Below are 16,200 nucleotides of genomic sequence, written 5' to 3' on the forward strand. Positions count from 1 at the left end.
GATAGCAAGTGAACAATAGAGAGGATGTTAGTGAGAAACAGATATGGTTTATTATCTGTTGATGATGACGTGTATAGTATTCTCAACTGGACTGGTCTGGGAAGTATTTCATGATGGGTGAAGTCTTTTAACAAGCAAAATGAGAAATAGTGACTGACTGTTTTTAAAAAAATTATAATAATAATAATTATTGGGAAATGCATGGAAAAGACATTGAATGATAAAGCGGGGAGATTGATGTCTCTGTATTGACCGACATGCATGGCATTCCCTTTTGAAAAAACGATGGAAGTCAATGTAAAGTTATATGTAATCCAATGTAATATAAAGAAGATTATGATGATAATATAAATAAAAAAAAATTAAAAAAAATAAAAAGAAATGACCCCCCAGTGGGGATGGCCATGCCACAATCCCTTCTCCTCCATTCTCCTCTCAGGATCTTGGGCATGCACGCACACGCGCCAGGTGTGAGTTTAAGCCACCAGGTCCGGGACGCAAACCGCAGTCGACAACGTGGGAGTCCGGCGACATAGCCATTATGCTAACTGCTGGTCCAGCCCAGTGTGATTTTCAAGCCATGCAGTTGGGGACTTGAACCACAGTTGGCCATGCAGGAATCACGTCACCTGCAGACCCAGAAACTCCAATCTTTTAACTACAGTTCTCGAGCTCTCATTTTCTTCTTTTGTATTCACTGTCTTGGTCACATCATTCCCCTAGTCACCATGATTCAAAACCACATTATTGAGGGGGGTCTTCAAAAAGTTCATGGAAAATGCATATCACGAAAAAAAATCTATGAATGAATTTATATTCTTTGCACCAAAATAAACTCGTATCCCCTGCTATCTCTCTCAAACCTACAAGGTCTCAAATTTACCAGATAAACATCATTGATACTATCCTAATATGAGGACACAGAGGCTTAGAAAAGTGACATTATGGCTTGTCAAATGTAACTTAGAAAGTGGTGGAACCAGGTTTTGAAGCTACTCTTGTCTTTCTCTAAGGTCTATGCTTGTCCAACTATTATGTTGCAACCTTAATCCAAATCCATATTCATCTTTTTACTCAGGCACCTCTGGGGCTAAGAACTGACCCTGGAGGATGAAGCACATGTAACTGACCCCTATTGAATCAAATGTACCACCCCAGACTCATTTTTTCCCCCAACCTATAACTCTTCACCTACCCAAATCTAGTTTCACATACTCATATATCACTTCCCTTACACTCCCCACATACATAAGTAATTCTAAATAGTGAGAGCTAAAAAGAATTTCAGCAGCTATTTAGACCAATACCCCCATTTTGTGGATATGGCAACCCATGGATAAGGCATCTGAATCCCACATGGTTGACTGTGTAGTTCAAGTCCCATACCCAGTGGCTTGCAAAACACATTGAGCACATGTATGTGGATGTCTCAAATTCGAAAAGGTGGGAGAGATGAAGAAGAAAATATTGCAGCATGATCATTCCCCATGGGGAAGTGTGATTGTTTGCTTTCCTTCTCTCTGTCTCTTTGTTCTGATTAAACCACGAACCCTCTGGAAAACCAACACAACAGAAGACAGATGTAGGAAGAGATTTGTCCAAAGTCGTACAGTGAGTCTTTCACAGAGTTGAGATTAGAGCTCAAACCTTCTAATCACTTACATAGTGCCCTTGCCATTGCCTCATATACTCCTCTTCCACTCTGATGCTTCTCAATGCACTATTCCATTACTGTAACCACTCTTCCTTTGTCCAAAACTCTCCACTCCTACTGCTATTGGGTAAAAACTAGAAAGTTGCTACTTACCTAGAATACTTCATGATTTCCTATAGAAACCTTACTCTCCTTTAACAAATCTCTCCTTCATTCCCTGATAAATTTGCTGAAAATTTTTTCTTAGTATCTTTAGGAAGAAAAGCAAGCTCAAAAGTCTACCTATCAGGACCAGCAGTTGGCATAATGGCTATGTCGCTGGACTCCCATGTAGTCAACCGTTCGAGTCCCAGACCCAGTGGCTTAAACTCATGCCGGGCATGTGTGCCTGCCCAAGATCCCGAGAGGAGAATGGAAGAGAAGAGACTGCAATATGGCCATCCTCCCTGGGGAGTGATTTCTTGCTTTCTGTGTCTCTGTCTCTCCCTGTCTTTCTGGTGAGCGCATGCACCCTATAGCAAAAACTTCTACAAAAAAAAGTCTACTCTAAGTCATTTTATGTTAGAAATGGAGAAAATTAAACCCAGAGAAATATGCACAAAGATACCCAGCAAATTAATGGCAGAGTCAAGAAAGAACCTGGATTCCTGGAGTTCTAGTATACTATCTCATCCTGTATAGCAAGATACCTCACTTGAAAGACCTATATTATGTCTCCAGCTCAGAAACCCAATCTCCTGTTGACCATTACTGGCACTTATCTGCTATACCTCAAAGGTCAGAAATGTTGGATCTCACCTAGCAAGTGACTGTTCACTTGACAACTAATTAACCAAGTGCCAGGCTCCTGAGGCACCATCTCAGCAGTAACAAAGGTAGCTGGAAAGACATGAGCCACATCAGTTCGATGTCCACGGATGTTCAGCATCTGTCCATGGAAGAAAGCTGTATGAACATCCACTTCATTGCCCATGCCAAACAAATGCCAGGCCACACGCTTCTGTGCACACATGCTCAACTCTGGTAAATTCCCAAACACAAAGCCATTAATTGCTGAAAAATAAAATCCAAAGAAAATATCAGAGTTAGAAAAGACAAGACCAATAGTAGAAGCCTTACCATTTGACAAAAATAATGTTAGGCTGTTAGGGAATTTATGATATATCTGTCTATACAAAAAAAGTGCATCATGACTTTACAGACAATCCAATAGATAACATTTATTAATAGATGAGGTTTTAAAGAGGATACCATGTTGACTATATCTATTATTTCCCTGAAATAAAACAAAAAGTCCTGGGAAATAGGGAGATATCCCTAGGCTCACTCAAAAAAAAAAGAAAAAGAAAAAGAAAAGAAAGCAAAGATTCATAGAGGTGAAGTTACTTTTCTCCCAAGCTAACAAAGCTATTATGCTGTAAAGCTATTATGTGGTAAATCCAATATTCCAAACCAGCAATAAAAGGAAGATCCCTAAGGTTGTAGAGTTTTTTTGCAGGCTATTCTTTTTATTTTCAGGCTGGTTTTCTTCTGAAATTTCCACAATACAATTGCCAAATTAGCTGAATAATTAGCATGGCTATTATAATCAACTGACATAAAACTCAAGAGAAATTTGAGCTACCCAAGCCATCCTTTCTATCTTTTCTCTGAATTTTTACTTCTCCTTGGGACTGTCTGACTTTGAGCATCATGACCCCTGCCACCAAAAATAAGTAAATTCCTTCCTTAATTAAAAAAAAAAATCAAAGTGTTTCTATTCCAGGAATCAGTTCTCCATTCATGCCTGAGGGATTTGTGCCTTTAATTTGCTTTTAATTATTGTCATCAGGAAAGTCATGACATATTTTTGCATAGAAAAACAGGAAAATATGTCATGGGTCACCAATCAACCTAAAAATTTGGTAAACTTCCTTATAGACATAAGTCTAGAGTGGAATGGGAAATAAAAGTAAGGTAGCTTGTCTGTTGATTATACTGTGTATGATAATATCTTTAATTGGATTGGTGTGCAGTACATTCATGCTGGGAAAATTCATTTAACAAGCTGTGGTGATGTACAGTGATTGAATATAGAAAATAAATTTTTTTTTTTAAAAAAAAAGTAAGGTAGCTTAAGAGCAATATTTTTTTCTCCACAGTTATAACTCTTCTAGCTTGCATATCTTTTAAAACAAAGCAATATTAATTAAATAACTCAGCAGACAAGTCTCACCAAAGTGACAGAACATATGGTATATAATTTTGGAGTCAACATCCTTGGCTATTCCACATCATGAGGCAGAGTTACCTAATGACAAGAGCACAGCCTATGCAGTCAAGGATCTAAAGGGAAATGTTAGTTGTCATTTATTTGTAGCATAATGTTAGAAGCCTCAGTATCCTCACAGGTAGAACAGAGAAAACTCACTTCATATTTATGATCCTGTGAAGATTAAAAAGAACTAGATATATGAAAGCACCCATCAAACAATAGATGCAGTGCAGACCCTTCATAAATGTTCACTTTCACAATATGGCCACTTCCTCCCAGCTCACCATGCATCCTGTTGCTTTCCTTAAAGGCCTCATCTTCTTTGTCCACTGAGGCAGAGTCTGAGCAATAAGTAGCAATGTTCTCATCGAGATGCCAGCTAAGGTTCTCATCTACCACACTGAAGAGCAGGAAGAAATCATGGTCCATATCGTGCCGCTGAGGAGGAATGGCCCCATCGAGGGCTCCTAGAGCAAGTAAGAAAGGCACCCTTGAGAACCTTTTTTTCCTTAGCAACAGTAAGCTGCAAGGGGGTAGTCATAAGAAAGGATAGGAAAAAAAAGATTCTTAAGAGTCTGTCAGACATCGCTTTTTGATTTTTATTTTCATTTTCAAATTCCTCACATAAAGCTACCAATTCAATTGAACTTAGGATTTAAAGTTAGGACATGCAGGATCTAGAATAACTCTTTCCTACTATCTCTTCAACACAGGGTCCAGACCTGATCACATTCCTATAACATCGTAGTCTTCAGGCTTGCATATTTCTTGAGTATATTCTATTCCCAACTAAGTCTTCAATTCTCCCTAAACTCTGACAACCACACTGTCAGTCTGTTCTATACCTAAACTTTTACCATACCTTACCTCAGTGTGATGTGACTCCCATAATGGCTAATTAAAAATTTTAAGAATAAATAAGAAAAAAAGCCAGAAAGAAAAAAAAGTTATTTTGTTTTGTTGCCAATGTTGCTCTTTTTTTTTTAGAGAAAAGGATAATGAAATAGAACAATAATAGTGGAAAGGGAACTTGATAGGGCTTCTTACTGCTAATAAACAAAGTTGCTAAATTGACACTCCTCAGGTTGCTGTCTAATATGTACATGGTTTAACCATATCTCTGCTTCTCCTAGATATTCCAAAATGCATCTCATAGCTTATCCTCTGGTTTTGTACCTCTTTTACAAGTGATGAGGGGTCCAATGAGGCCAGTTGCAATGTCCCGTGGAGCATCTACATGAGAATGGTAGATCCAAGTGAGGCATGCTGGGTCAGCATCAGTAGGTGCATGACCTTCTGGAATGGTCCAATTGTAGATATGACTGCCTCCCGGGGGAACAGAGTCATCAGCTTTCAGCCGCCCAGAGGAGCCATCCGGGTATAGGGAGCCTGGAAAATGAAATTGTGCATGCCAAGTCCCAGAGTGAGTGAAAAGGGAGAATGAAAGATATAGAATCCAAGAAAGGGCTGACATATGGGATACCCAGATCCAGTCTTATGTAATATAATGTTCTAAGGAACAGTACAGTGTTCCTTCCAATCTGAGGGGAGATAATATTCAGGTAACATTCAGCCAAAGAACCCAAGTCCTCACATAAACTGTGGGTAGAAAGATACCAGCCACTGGAAAAGAGCTGTGACCAGGGAAAGTGCTAGCTGGCCTTGTCAGTAGTGCCCTAGTGCAAAGTTGGTGGCATGGAAGCAAGGGAAAGGACAGAATTTCCTTCCTTCAAGAATTCACTTTGGGGGACCAGCAGTTAGCGTAATGGCTATGTTGTTGCTGGACTTCTATGTAGCCGACTGTGGTTCGAGTTCCAGACCCGGTGGCTTAAACTCATGCTGGGCACATGTACATGCGTGCCCAAGATCCTGAGAGGAGAATGGAGGAGAAGGGATTGCGGCGTGGCCATTCCCCCTGGGGGGGTGATTTCTCGCTTTTTCTCTCTCTGTCTCTCTCTGTCTTTCTGGCAAGCACACGTGCCCTATAGTAAAAAACCTCTCCAAAAAAAAAAAAAAAATTCACTTTGGAAAACAAAAAAGCAGCAGTCACAGAATTTCAGTCTAAACAATACTTAATGATCAGATGTCCACTTCCTTATCATATGAAAGAGAACGGTAAGGCACCATGAATTGTCCAAAGTCACACAGAGTTATTGGCCATGCCAGGATCATCCCTCTCTTGCTATCATTGTCAGTGTTACAGACCATTGGGGCTGGGGTACTGGGAGACACAGATGAATACGTTGAACTCCTGAAAAATGGATATTTCAAGGACCAGCAGTTAGCGTAATGGTTATGTCGCTGGACTCCCATGTAGTTGACCGCGGTTCGATTCCCGGACCGGGTGGCTTAAACTCATGCTGGGCACATGTGCATGCGTGCCCAAGATCCTGAGAGGAGAATGGAGGAGAAGGGATTGCAGCGTGGCCATCCCCCCTGGGGGGGTGTGATTTCTCGTTTTCTGTCTCTCTGCCTCTCTCTGTCTTTCTGGTGATCGCACACGCCCTATAGCAAGAAAAAGCTCTAAAAAAATGGATGTTTCAGAAGACTGACACTATAATAACCCTCCATTACATTCAAACACACTCCATTTAAAAAAAAAAACAGTATATTCAAATATTCTATGGAAATGCTATTCAAGTAACTTCTTGTGATGAAAGGCAGATCTGTGGTCAGAGAGGAATAGTTAAGTGCCCAAACCACCCTGTATGAAAAGCAGAAATGATACCAGTACAAAGTCATATTTACTCAGAATTTCTGCCACCTCAGATCAATAAGGAAGAAAATACTATTCTCACTTCCAGCTCTCATTAAGGAATAAAAGGAAAGTGGTATTTGTTGTTGTTGGGAGAAAGACTAGGGTGTTTTACCTTCTGAGTCCTTCTCATAGAAAACACCATGAGGGTGGATGGTATAAGAACGAGTGGCAAAATTCTTCAGGTGTATAAGGATGACATCTCCCACCTCAGCTCGTATCACTGGCCCCAGGAAGCCCAACCAGCCAGGCTGGGCCACTTCATCCGTGTATGAGTCATCCTTGTATTCTTTATAGATGGTCTTCTTGTAGCTTCTCCCTATCCTGTTCTTGTCAGACTTTAGGAAGCTAGAAGCCACTCTGAAAAGGAACAAAAGAAAACATCACAATTTTGCCACCATGTTCAAACTCTAGAGGTTTCTTTTCTAGAGGTTAACCAAAAACTTTCCATCTTTGTTTAGGACAAAACAAGAGAAAATGGGGTGTCACTGATCATAGCACAAGTGTTTTAGGTATAAAGGTTAAAAAATGGAAAGAAATCATTTAAGGTATATGATATTACTGATATATCACGTTTTTTTTAACTCACGAAATATTTTAATGTAGTTTGACATAATATTTAATAACAAGGAGACAATCAATTACAAAATGAATCTCCTTTAGTGATCAACTCACCATCAATGTGGCTTGACTTAGCATCATCTTGCTATATATTGGAGTCTTTAGTGCATAGTGGTTATGGCCACAAAATCCAGAGCCAGGACACCTGGATTAAATACCAACTCTGAAACTTCCATATTTGTGGGATATTGAGCAAATTACTTAACTCCCCTGTGCTTAATTTCCCCATCTGTAACACGAATACGACTAAAAGAATTAAAATAAATAAAGTGCTCAGTACAGTATCTATAAAATAGTAATAACTCAATATTGACTATCAATTCAAAGTATTAGGAATGGGGGATAATGAAGTTATTCCCTCAAGAACAATTTTAACAAAGAGGCTCTTGAGTTCAAATCTATATGTATAGTTTGTATCGAGAGAGAGAGAGAAAGAGATTATATAACTCTTCCTGGAGAGCTAAAGGCTTTGGAGAGACAAAATCAGTCATGGTCAAAAAAGGTTTTTTTAAATGTATTTATTGATTTTTTTCTCAACAGATATTTGTAAAGCACCTGCAAATTTATAAGACTAACAAATGTTAAATCCGTGGGATCTATGAGAAGCAGACGGGTGAGAAGAACACCAACTTTGCATCCACATTATAAGGTTCAAATCATAACTCTGCTTTTTACTAGCTGTGCAGACTTGGATGTCACTTGACATCCTTGAGCCTGTTTTCTCATATATAAGATGAAGATACTCATACCTTCCAGAGTTTTTGTGAGAAGTGAAACAAAGTAAGTAAATTTCTAGTATATTCCTGTCACGGAGTGTTACATAAGTGATAATCACACAATCATTTCCTTGATTCTAAGTCTTACCTTACTTTTTCAAATACCTAAAATCAGTATAGTTACATTAAACTATAAGAACACAATTCCACCACATACATCGTAAAACATTGTTTATGGGTCCAGCAGTTAGCATAATGGCACACGCGTCCTATAGCAAAAAACTCTCAAAAAAAATCACTGTGTACATGCCAGGTTTATTTCTATTTTTAAGCTAAATAGCTCTTATTAAATTATCATTGTGGGGATCAGCAGTTAGCATAATGGCTATATTGCTGGACTCCCATGTAGTGAACTGCAGTTCGAGTACTGAACCCGGTAGCTTAAACTCATGCCGAGCGCATGTGCGTGTGTGCCCAAGATCCTGAGAGGAGAATAGAGGAGAAGGGATTGCAGCGTGGCCATCCCCTCAGGGGATGATTTCTCGCTTTCTGTCTCTCTGTCTGTCTCTGTCTTTCTGGCAAGCACACGCACCCTAAAGCAAAAATTTCTCAAAAAAATTATCATTGTAAATTTCATCTTAGAATCAAGAAAATATTGAATTATTTTTAGGATCCTAAAAACATTGAGGCACCTCAGCATGGAAAAGCAGACACCATATAGGATGCTGGCTTTTGACTCAATAAGCCTTCTCTCCAGGAAACCTGTACATGGTCCAGAGCTATCAGGAGCTGGCTGCTATCATACCCAGGAAAGGGACTTAAAGAGTCTACATCATGATTTTGAGGATACCACCTCAACTCCAGCTCTAGTACCACAGGAGATTAAACCTACGTGTCACTGTCCAGAGACTGGTTCGTGATGATATTCTTTCCCTTGGGAGCATAGTCCCACTGCACATCCTGAATGCCCAGGTAGTAGATTCGAGTTGCTCCATCAGTTAGTCGAGGCCAAATGGGTTGCATGAACAGGAGAGCCCAGAGGAGGTGGCCTGGCTCCATGGCCCACATTACTCTGGGAAACAGGCAAATGAAAGCTGCTGCTGTGGAAGAAAGAGAACAAACAGACTTTACATGTGTCTGGAAAACTGAAGAGGCAAGAGCCAGATCAAGTGACAGAGAAAGCAAATGAAATTAGCCTAATTTTTCCACTTTACCTGATTCCTTTCAGTTCAACAAGTGTTCAGTCTACACATTAGACTTTAGAGAGCAAAGTTAAAAGTTCATCTGTGCTAATAATAGTGTATCACTGCCTTCAGAAGAAAAATATGAATCCAGTCTTTTGATGATGTAAAAGGAAGAATATACTTGGGCTCCAAGAAACAAGAAGCAGAGGGACCAGCAGTTAGCATAATGGCTATGTCAATGGATTCGCATGTAGTCGACCGCGGCTCACGTCCCAGACCTGGTGGCTTAAAACTCACGCCGGGCGCATGTGCGTGCGTGCCCAAGATCCCGAGAGAAGAATGGAGGAGAAGGGATTGCAGTTTGGCCATCACCCCTGGGGGGTGATTTCTCACTTTCTATATCTCTGCATCTCTCTGTCTGTCTGGTGAGCGCACACGCCCTATAGCAAAAACCTCTCCAAAAAAAGAAAAAAAAAGCAGGCAGCAGAAGCATGTCTCATTCGGTGCCTAAATAATCACTGATTTTCCATATGAATCTGTTTTCCCATCGGCAAAATGGAAAGACTCATGTTGACACTTCCCATAATCTATAAATTGTGTTTAAAAACAAATGAGGATTCACCTAGACATTTCCTAGTATATTTATAAACCCAAAATGGTAACAGCCAAAATGTACCTGAACACTAGAACAGATGAATAAATTGAATTTTATTTATACAATAGAATTTTATATATTTCAGGCTGGCTCCATGGTCTAGTGATTAGAGCAGCCAGATCTCATATGGTCTATCATGTCGTTTGAGTCCTGGACCCAATAGCTTGAGAAACTTGCACTCAAAATCCTGAAAGGAAAGAAATATGGAGAAGACGGGATTGCAATGTGACCGTTCCCTATGGGGGGGAGGGTGGGGTATGATTTCTCCTCTCTCTCTCTCTCTCTCAATTCCTTTCTGGCAAGCACAAGTGCCCCATAATATATATATATATATATATATATATCTGTCGTACAAATACTCTCAACTCAAAAAGAAAGAAAGAAAAAGAAAGAATAAAAAAGAATTCTACACAGTAAAAACAATGAACAGACTGTAAGTACATGCAATAGTATGGATGACTCTTACAAATGTAATGTAGCAGAAAGAAATCAGACACACAAGAATGCATACTGTATAATTTCATTTATGTAAAGTACAAAATCTAACAGAGGTAATCTATGCTGTTAGAAGTAAAGCTAGTCAGGCTGGCTAGGTAGCCTGGTGGTAAAAGGAACTGTATCCCATATGGTTGACCAGGATTCAAGTCCCAGACTCAACAGCTTGAAAAATAAGCCAGGCACATCTGTAAGTGTGCCAAAATTCCTGAGAGGATGAAAAATGAAAGAGAAGGAATTGTGGCATGATCATGTCCCACTAAGGAGTGTTTTCCCTGTTTCTCTCTGTCTCTGGTAAGCACATATAACCTCTGGAAAATATAAAGATTAGGAGGAGAAGAAGGAAGAAAAAGAAATGAACAGAGATGAAGATAAAGAAGAAAACAGTGTTTTCCCATGAGGTAGGAGAAGTGACTGGGAAGGAAAGAGGCTTCTGTTTCTTGATCTAGTTGTTGGTTATATGGGTGTTTCAATTTGTGAAATACATTGAACTATAAACTTTTTTTATAGTTTATAGTGCATTTATGCACTTTCCTCAGTGTGTGTTAAACTACACAAAAGGTTAAAAATAAACACAACAGAAAGTATATGAGGGAAATATTTTGAACTTCTCAGAAGCAATACTTTTTGCTGGTTCCTAAGGCTATGCATAAACCCATTTCATGGACCTAACACTGAGTCAAAATCAGATGCAAGACTATAACCTCTCATTTCAGTGCATAAAGGAGGATATTACACTTCTTAGGACAGGGTTAATGCACTTAATCATATCATACACAGCTAGAGTCAAATGCAGAAACACAGACATCACTTAAACAAACATATACATACACTTCCATACGCATGCACAGTCTTACCTAAAAGTATACATGCACTTGCTTGTATTTCCACATAGAGCCACACCATCACACAGAGCCCTAGTCAGCTTCAGAATATTAATAATTATAATAATAAAATTGTTACTTCTCATGTGTGCATGATACACCTATTCTAAGATTTTACATAAACTAAATCATTTAATTCTCACAACTACCCTATGAAGTAGATGACATGATTACCTCCATATTATAGTGGAGAAACTGCAGAAAAGAGATATAAAGTAATTTGTATAAGGTCATCTAGTTAAAAAAGAATAAAGTTGGAATTTGAGTTCGGAAAGTATGTCTCCAGTTTCTATGATTGTAAGTATATATTATGATTATGGTTACGATAACTTAAGAAACAGAAATACATACATACATATACACCTAATCAATTGCATTCTTGATAATGATGATGATATCTACCATTTATTGAGAGATTATTGCATATTAAACACATGTTCAGTCCTTCATGCAAATTGTCTCACAAAGTCCTCAACCTAAGTACATGAAATAGAAACTATTAACCAAAACTAGTGATTCAACGATATACACAAACTCACGTACGAATAGGAAATCCCCAAATATTCATCCTGGTTAGGGTAGATATTTACCCTAATTAAGAAACAGACCTGCATGGGACCAGCAGATGGCATAATGGTTACATCGCTGGACTCCCACATAGTGACCACAATTTTGAGTCCTGGTCCCAGCGTCTTAAAATTCATGCCTGGTGCATGTGTATGAATGTCCAGAGTTCCAAGAGGAAAGTAAAGGAGAAAGTATTGCAGCACAGCCATCCTCCTAGGGGGGGTAAGGAGAATGGAGAAGGGACTGTGGTATGGCCATCCCCCCAGGGGGTGATTTCTCACTTCTGTCTCCTTGTCTCTCCGGTGAGTGCAGGCATCCTATAGCAAAAATTTCTTTAAAAAAAGAAAAGAAAGAAAAAAAGAAACCTGAAGACTTTTTTTTTTTTTTTTAAACAAACTCAGGTCCCTCCATGCACATGCACAGCAGTGGTCAAGTGTTCATCCATAGGCTCCACATCACATTTGGCAAAAAGTCCTTTAGCTAAAGAGGACGTGTGTTGGGGTTGTTCTTTCTAAAACCTGGCTCTCTCACTAACTAGTTGCATAGCCTTATTGATTACTTAACTATTCTTAACATGTTTCCTCATCTGTAAAATGAGTATTATAATATCAGTCTTAGATAAATAAATCATGAAACTTAACTGAAAGGGCCCCAGTGTATTAGTGTTTGGAATATAGCAGACAGTAACTGCTGGTTTCCCTTTTCTTTCTCCCTCCTGGCTACAGCTGTTCATTTATCCTTACAGGCTTCTACACACTATACTTTCTATATTTCTATTCTATGGGCTAACTTAAATCCCAGCTTCACCAGAAGGCCACCTACCTCTAGCCTCTCCCTATCACTGTCTTGGAAGGACTATGTACTCTCTATAGCACCCAACTGAATTAAATAACAATTTATATTACTGTTATAAAAGCTGCTTCATGAACTGTCTTTGCTTCCCAGACTGGACATAAACTCCTTCAGAGTAGATGTCATGTCTTAGGGGACTCTCTGGGTATTTCTTATCAGATGTGATGATGGGAGCCTAATAGGTGGGTCATAACAGCTACTACTACAGTGACATAAAAAGGCACAAATATATGTTTCTCCACCAGTTGTCTGGAGTTCAAGCCCTACCACTGATTCAAAAGGTGACCTTAGGCAAGTTTTTTCACTTTAATGACCCTCAGTTTTCCAGACTATAAAACAAGAGTATAGAGAGCTGGACTACATAGTTCTAAACTTTTGGGAGTCATGGAAGTTTGATAATCTAATAAAACACACAAATGCAGAACTACAAAAAATGTGGAATGTGAAGAAATGTCAACGAGAACTTACAGCTAGTACATGGTGTCAATATTCACATTCACTGATGAAACACAGGTACACTTGCATGCATTCACATACAGTACCATATATGGTCACACAAATAACCATGCATAGGAACCTTCAGCATGGAAGGATGTCCTTTGTCCACTGCAAGTCTGAATACAATAAGGACCTCCTTTAAGTTCCTTCTCAGATAGGTGTCAGCTTGAACTCATTATCTAAAGAGAAAACTCTCCTGTGCAAGAAGCCCAAAATGGATAAAGCACATTGTAAATTTGGAAACATTCTCAGGAGAGAACACAGTACAGACCTTCAGTATACAATGAACCAAAGTTCAAAGGTGGTGACTTTGAAGATTTTAGACAATTTAATCCGGAGGGAAAAAAAAAAGTTACCAACATTCCACTAACAGTTTCTATATTACAATGTAATTTTCATCTTATTTAATTCTCAAAATCTTCTGAGATAAGGATTGCTTTCCCCAGTTTGCATGTAGGGGGCATAGACAAACTACCTAAAATGAATCTTGGCTCCAATTTTTCTAGTCGTGAGTTCTATTTCTCTAGCTTTAGTATCTTCATCTTTAAATGGAACTAATATTATTAGCTACCTCGTAGAGTTTTAAGGATTAAACGAATTGAGATCTGTGTGTGCATAAAACATAAATAAGGGTTTAAGTGCACAAATAAATTATCAAAAAGTATTAGTTGCTATTATTATTATTACAGATGAGAAAATAAGTTTTAAAATGAAACTTGCCAGATATTGTAAAATGTTGCCATTTCCAATACATACTTGAAAATCTCCCTATATGGTGATACGCACTAAGTACAAAGGCACATGTACACAGATATGGAATGCACACGCTCCAGGATGAGATTGTTCTCTCCTTGGAAGCAATATGGTATAACGTAAAGAACCAGAATTTTTTACTCAAAGTTAGATTCGAGTTCAGTATTTAGCTATGTTTAAGTGAGATAATCTTATCTAGCATCTGGGACTTCATAAGCACCTGACAAATACTTGTTTTGATTATATTCAATTATTGAATCTCTTTAATTTCATCTCCAAAGCTAAATATGCCATTGCTGTTATTATTGCTGTTGTTTTTAATTTTTAAAATTTGTTATATAATTTGATTTTTACATATAAGAGAAGAAAAAAGAGCAAACCCATAAAATTCCTTTAAAATGACTTGTATATTGCATGGAAAAGTGGAAAGTGATCAGACACACCCACACCCACACCAGGTTAGAGCACACTATTTATGTGACCTTCAGCAAGTCAGTTAATTTCCTGAGTCTCAGTTTCCTCATCTCTTAAACAGGGATAATCTTTGCTTTGAGCTCCTCATTCTTTTGCTAAGAAGATCAAATTAGATGGAAAATGTGAAAGCTGTGTCAATGTTTCACTATCTTTTTTTCTTCAGCTGATCCCACAGGAAAGAGACCGACTGAGGGAAAAGAAAAGGAGAAATAAAATAGGTAGTATGAGCAAGACTCCTGAGAAAAACTAAAAAAGAAAAAAATATATGAAGTAAAAAGGAAGATAAAAGGAAAAGACACTTGCAGGAAGAAAAAGAGAAAGTAAGTTTCTGAGTTACTTGGAATTAGACATAGTTTAGTTAGTGGACACAGATATTGCTCCAATCTAGGAACATAGTCAGGCACCACAAAATCAAGTCTTCCCTTCCTTTACTTTACCTTTCTGTCATTCCACTGTCACTTTGGCCTGGTCCCCATCATCCATGACAATTTGCATCACTGTTTTTCCTATAATTTGCAAGTTGTTTCTATAATGCTCTTTTCTCTCCTTCCATCACCCTCTCTGAATTGGCTACAGTGGACTGGATAGGTTCATTCTAGACAAAAGATCATTTTCATTTTCACCTATCTCAGTCTCAGTTTTCTCATCCAAAAATGAGTGTATTTACTTCACAAAATTCTTTTGTGACTCATACAAAATAACAGATATCTGAGCCCGTAGAAAGATTCGCTTAGCATATAAGAGAATGCTCAGTAATGAAAAACTGAAAACATTATAGTTCACATCCTTGAAGCTTTTAGAAATAATCTTTTTCAACTCCTTTGATGTTATATACAGAAAATCGAGACCAGAAAGGTGAAAGAGTTTGCTCAAAGTCACACAAGAAGTTACTGGCAAACTTAGAATTTGAATTCATGTTTTCTGAAAGGTTTCTGCTATTTAGATATTAAGAGTGAAAAAATTCAGATTTTTAAAAAAATCTTAGTTCAGTTATTTTTATCAGTTATTTTTACTGACTTACTGTGCCAATCTGGTTTAAAAATATGTAACCAAGCACGGTAGTTTTTAAGTGTTCAAGCTTCCCCTTTATTTGATTCTCAGATCTATCACCTCAGTAAGTCCCCCAACCCATGAGACAGAAAATGAGCAAGGTGCTTTGACAGGGAAATGAACTATTCTGTGATCCTAGGATTGTGCCTGAGTCAAGCCTGTACGGTCCTGGCCATTCTGGAGAGAAATAAAAGGAGTCTATTGTTTCTTTTAACTTCCCTGCACACCCAGCCAAACTTCCTCCAACTTCTATGCCACTGACTCAAACTTCCTCCAACTTCTCTGCCACTGACTTTATCTCTCAGTTGCCTAAGAATTCCCTGACCGATGGGGGGAGGGCGGGGGGTTGGGGGGAGGAAGCTTACCTTTGCTAGAGAAAACTCTTCCATATTCAAGTCAGCGCCCATGGATGCTGAACTGCAGACCCCAGTCTGAGCCTGCTAGCCTTGTTCAGTGAGTATCTTGGGTTACAGGACCTTTTTCATAACTTAAGTCTGAGGCTCCAATATGGCCGGGGTTACTGGGGTGGGGGAGTGGGGGAAGGGCAGTGCTGGATGCCCTCTTTTTTCTTTCTTTTTTTTTTTTTTTTTTAAAAAACAAACTTCTTTCCTGTTCCGGTTTGTTGTAAAACCCGGAAGGTTCTTTGACCATATCCGGTGTTTTACAAATCCTGGTTAGGATCTCAGGAGGAATTGCAAGGGGGTGGGCTGCACTTCTGTTACCGCAGCTTCCTATTTGGTCTTTGCTGAGACGGGTTGGAGAATATACTGTCAGTGTGGCCAGCCAAA

The 16,200-nt window shown here is 38.8% G+C and overlaps 1 protein-coding gene across 6 annotated transcripts in view; it reads right to left on the bottom strand.

The window, feature by feature from the left end:
• Positions 1–16,200, bottom strand: part of HEPH (hephaestin) — a 100,673-nt gene that overhangs the window by 82,896 nt on the left and 1,577 nt on the right. For 3 of the 6 annotated variants that reach the window (XM_006165126.3, XM_006165124.2, XM_027766977.1), the window contains 5 exons: positions 8,893–9,100; positions 6,779–7,023; positions 5,085–5,297; positions 4,193–4,375; positions 2,453–2,707 (listed from right to left, as the gene is read on the bottom strand). In XM_006165126.3, the coding sequence (XP_006165188.1) occupies positions 2,453–2,707; positions 4,193–4,375; positions 5,085–5,297; positions 6,779–7,023; positions 8,893–9,068 (1,072 nt within the window). In that variant the 5' untranslated portion in view covers positions 9,069–9,100. Of the gene's footprint in view, positions 1–2,452; positions 2,708–4,192; positions 4,376–5,084; positions 5,298–6,778; positions 7,024–8,892; positions 9,101–15,777; positions 15,974–16,200 lie in introns of those variants that run through there. The other 3 variants (XM_006165123.1, XM_027766978.1, XM_006165125.1) reach the window with 2 other exon arrangements.

Source organism: Tupaia chinensis, unplaced genomic scaffold (assembly GCF_000334495.1).
Source record: "Tupaia chinensis unplaced genomic scaffold, TupChi_1.0 Scaffold143798_1, whole genome shotgun sequence".
Lineage (NCBI taxonomy): Eukaryota > Metazoa > Chordata > Mammalia > Scandentia > Tupaiidae > Tupaia > Tupaia belangeri.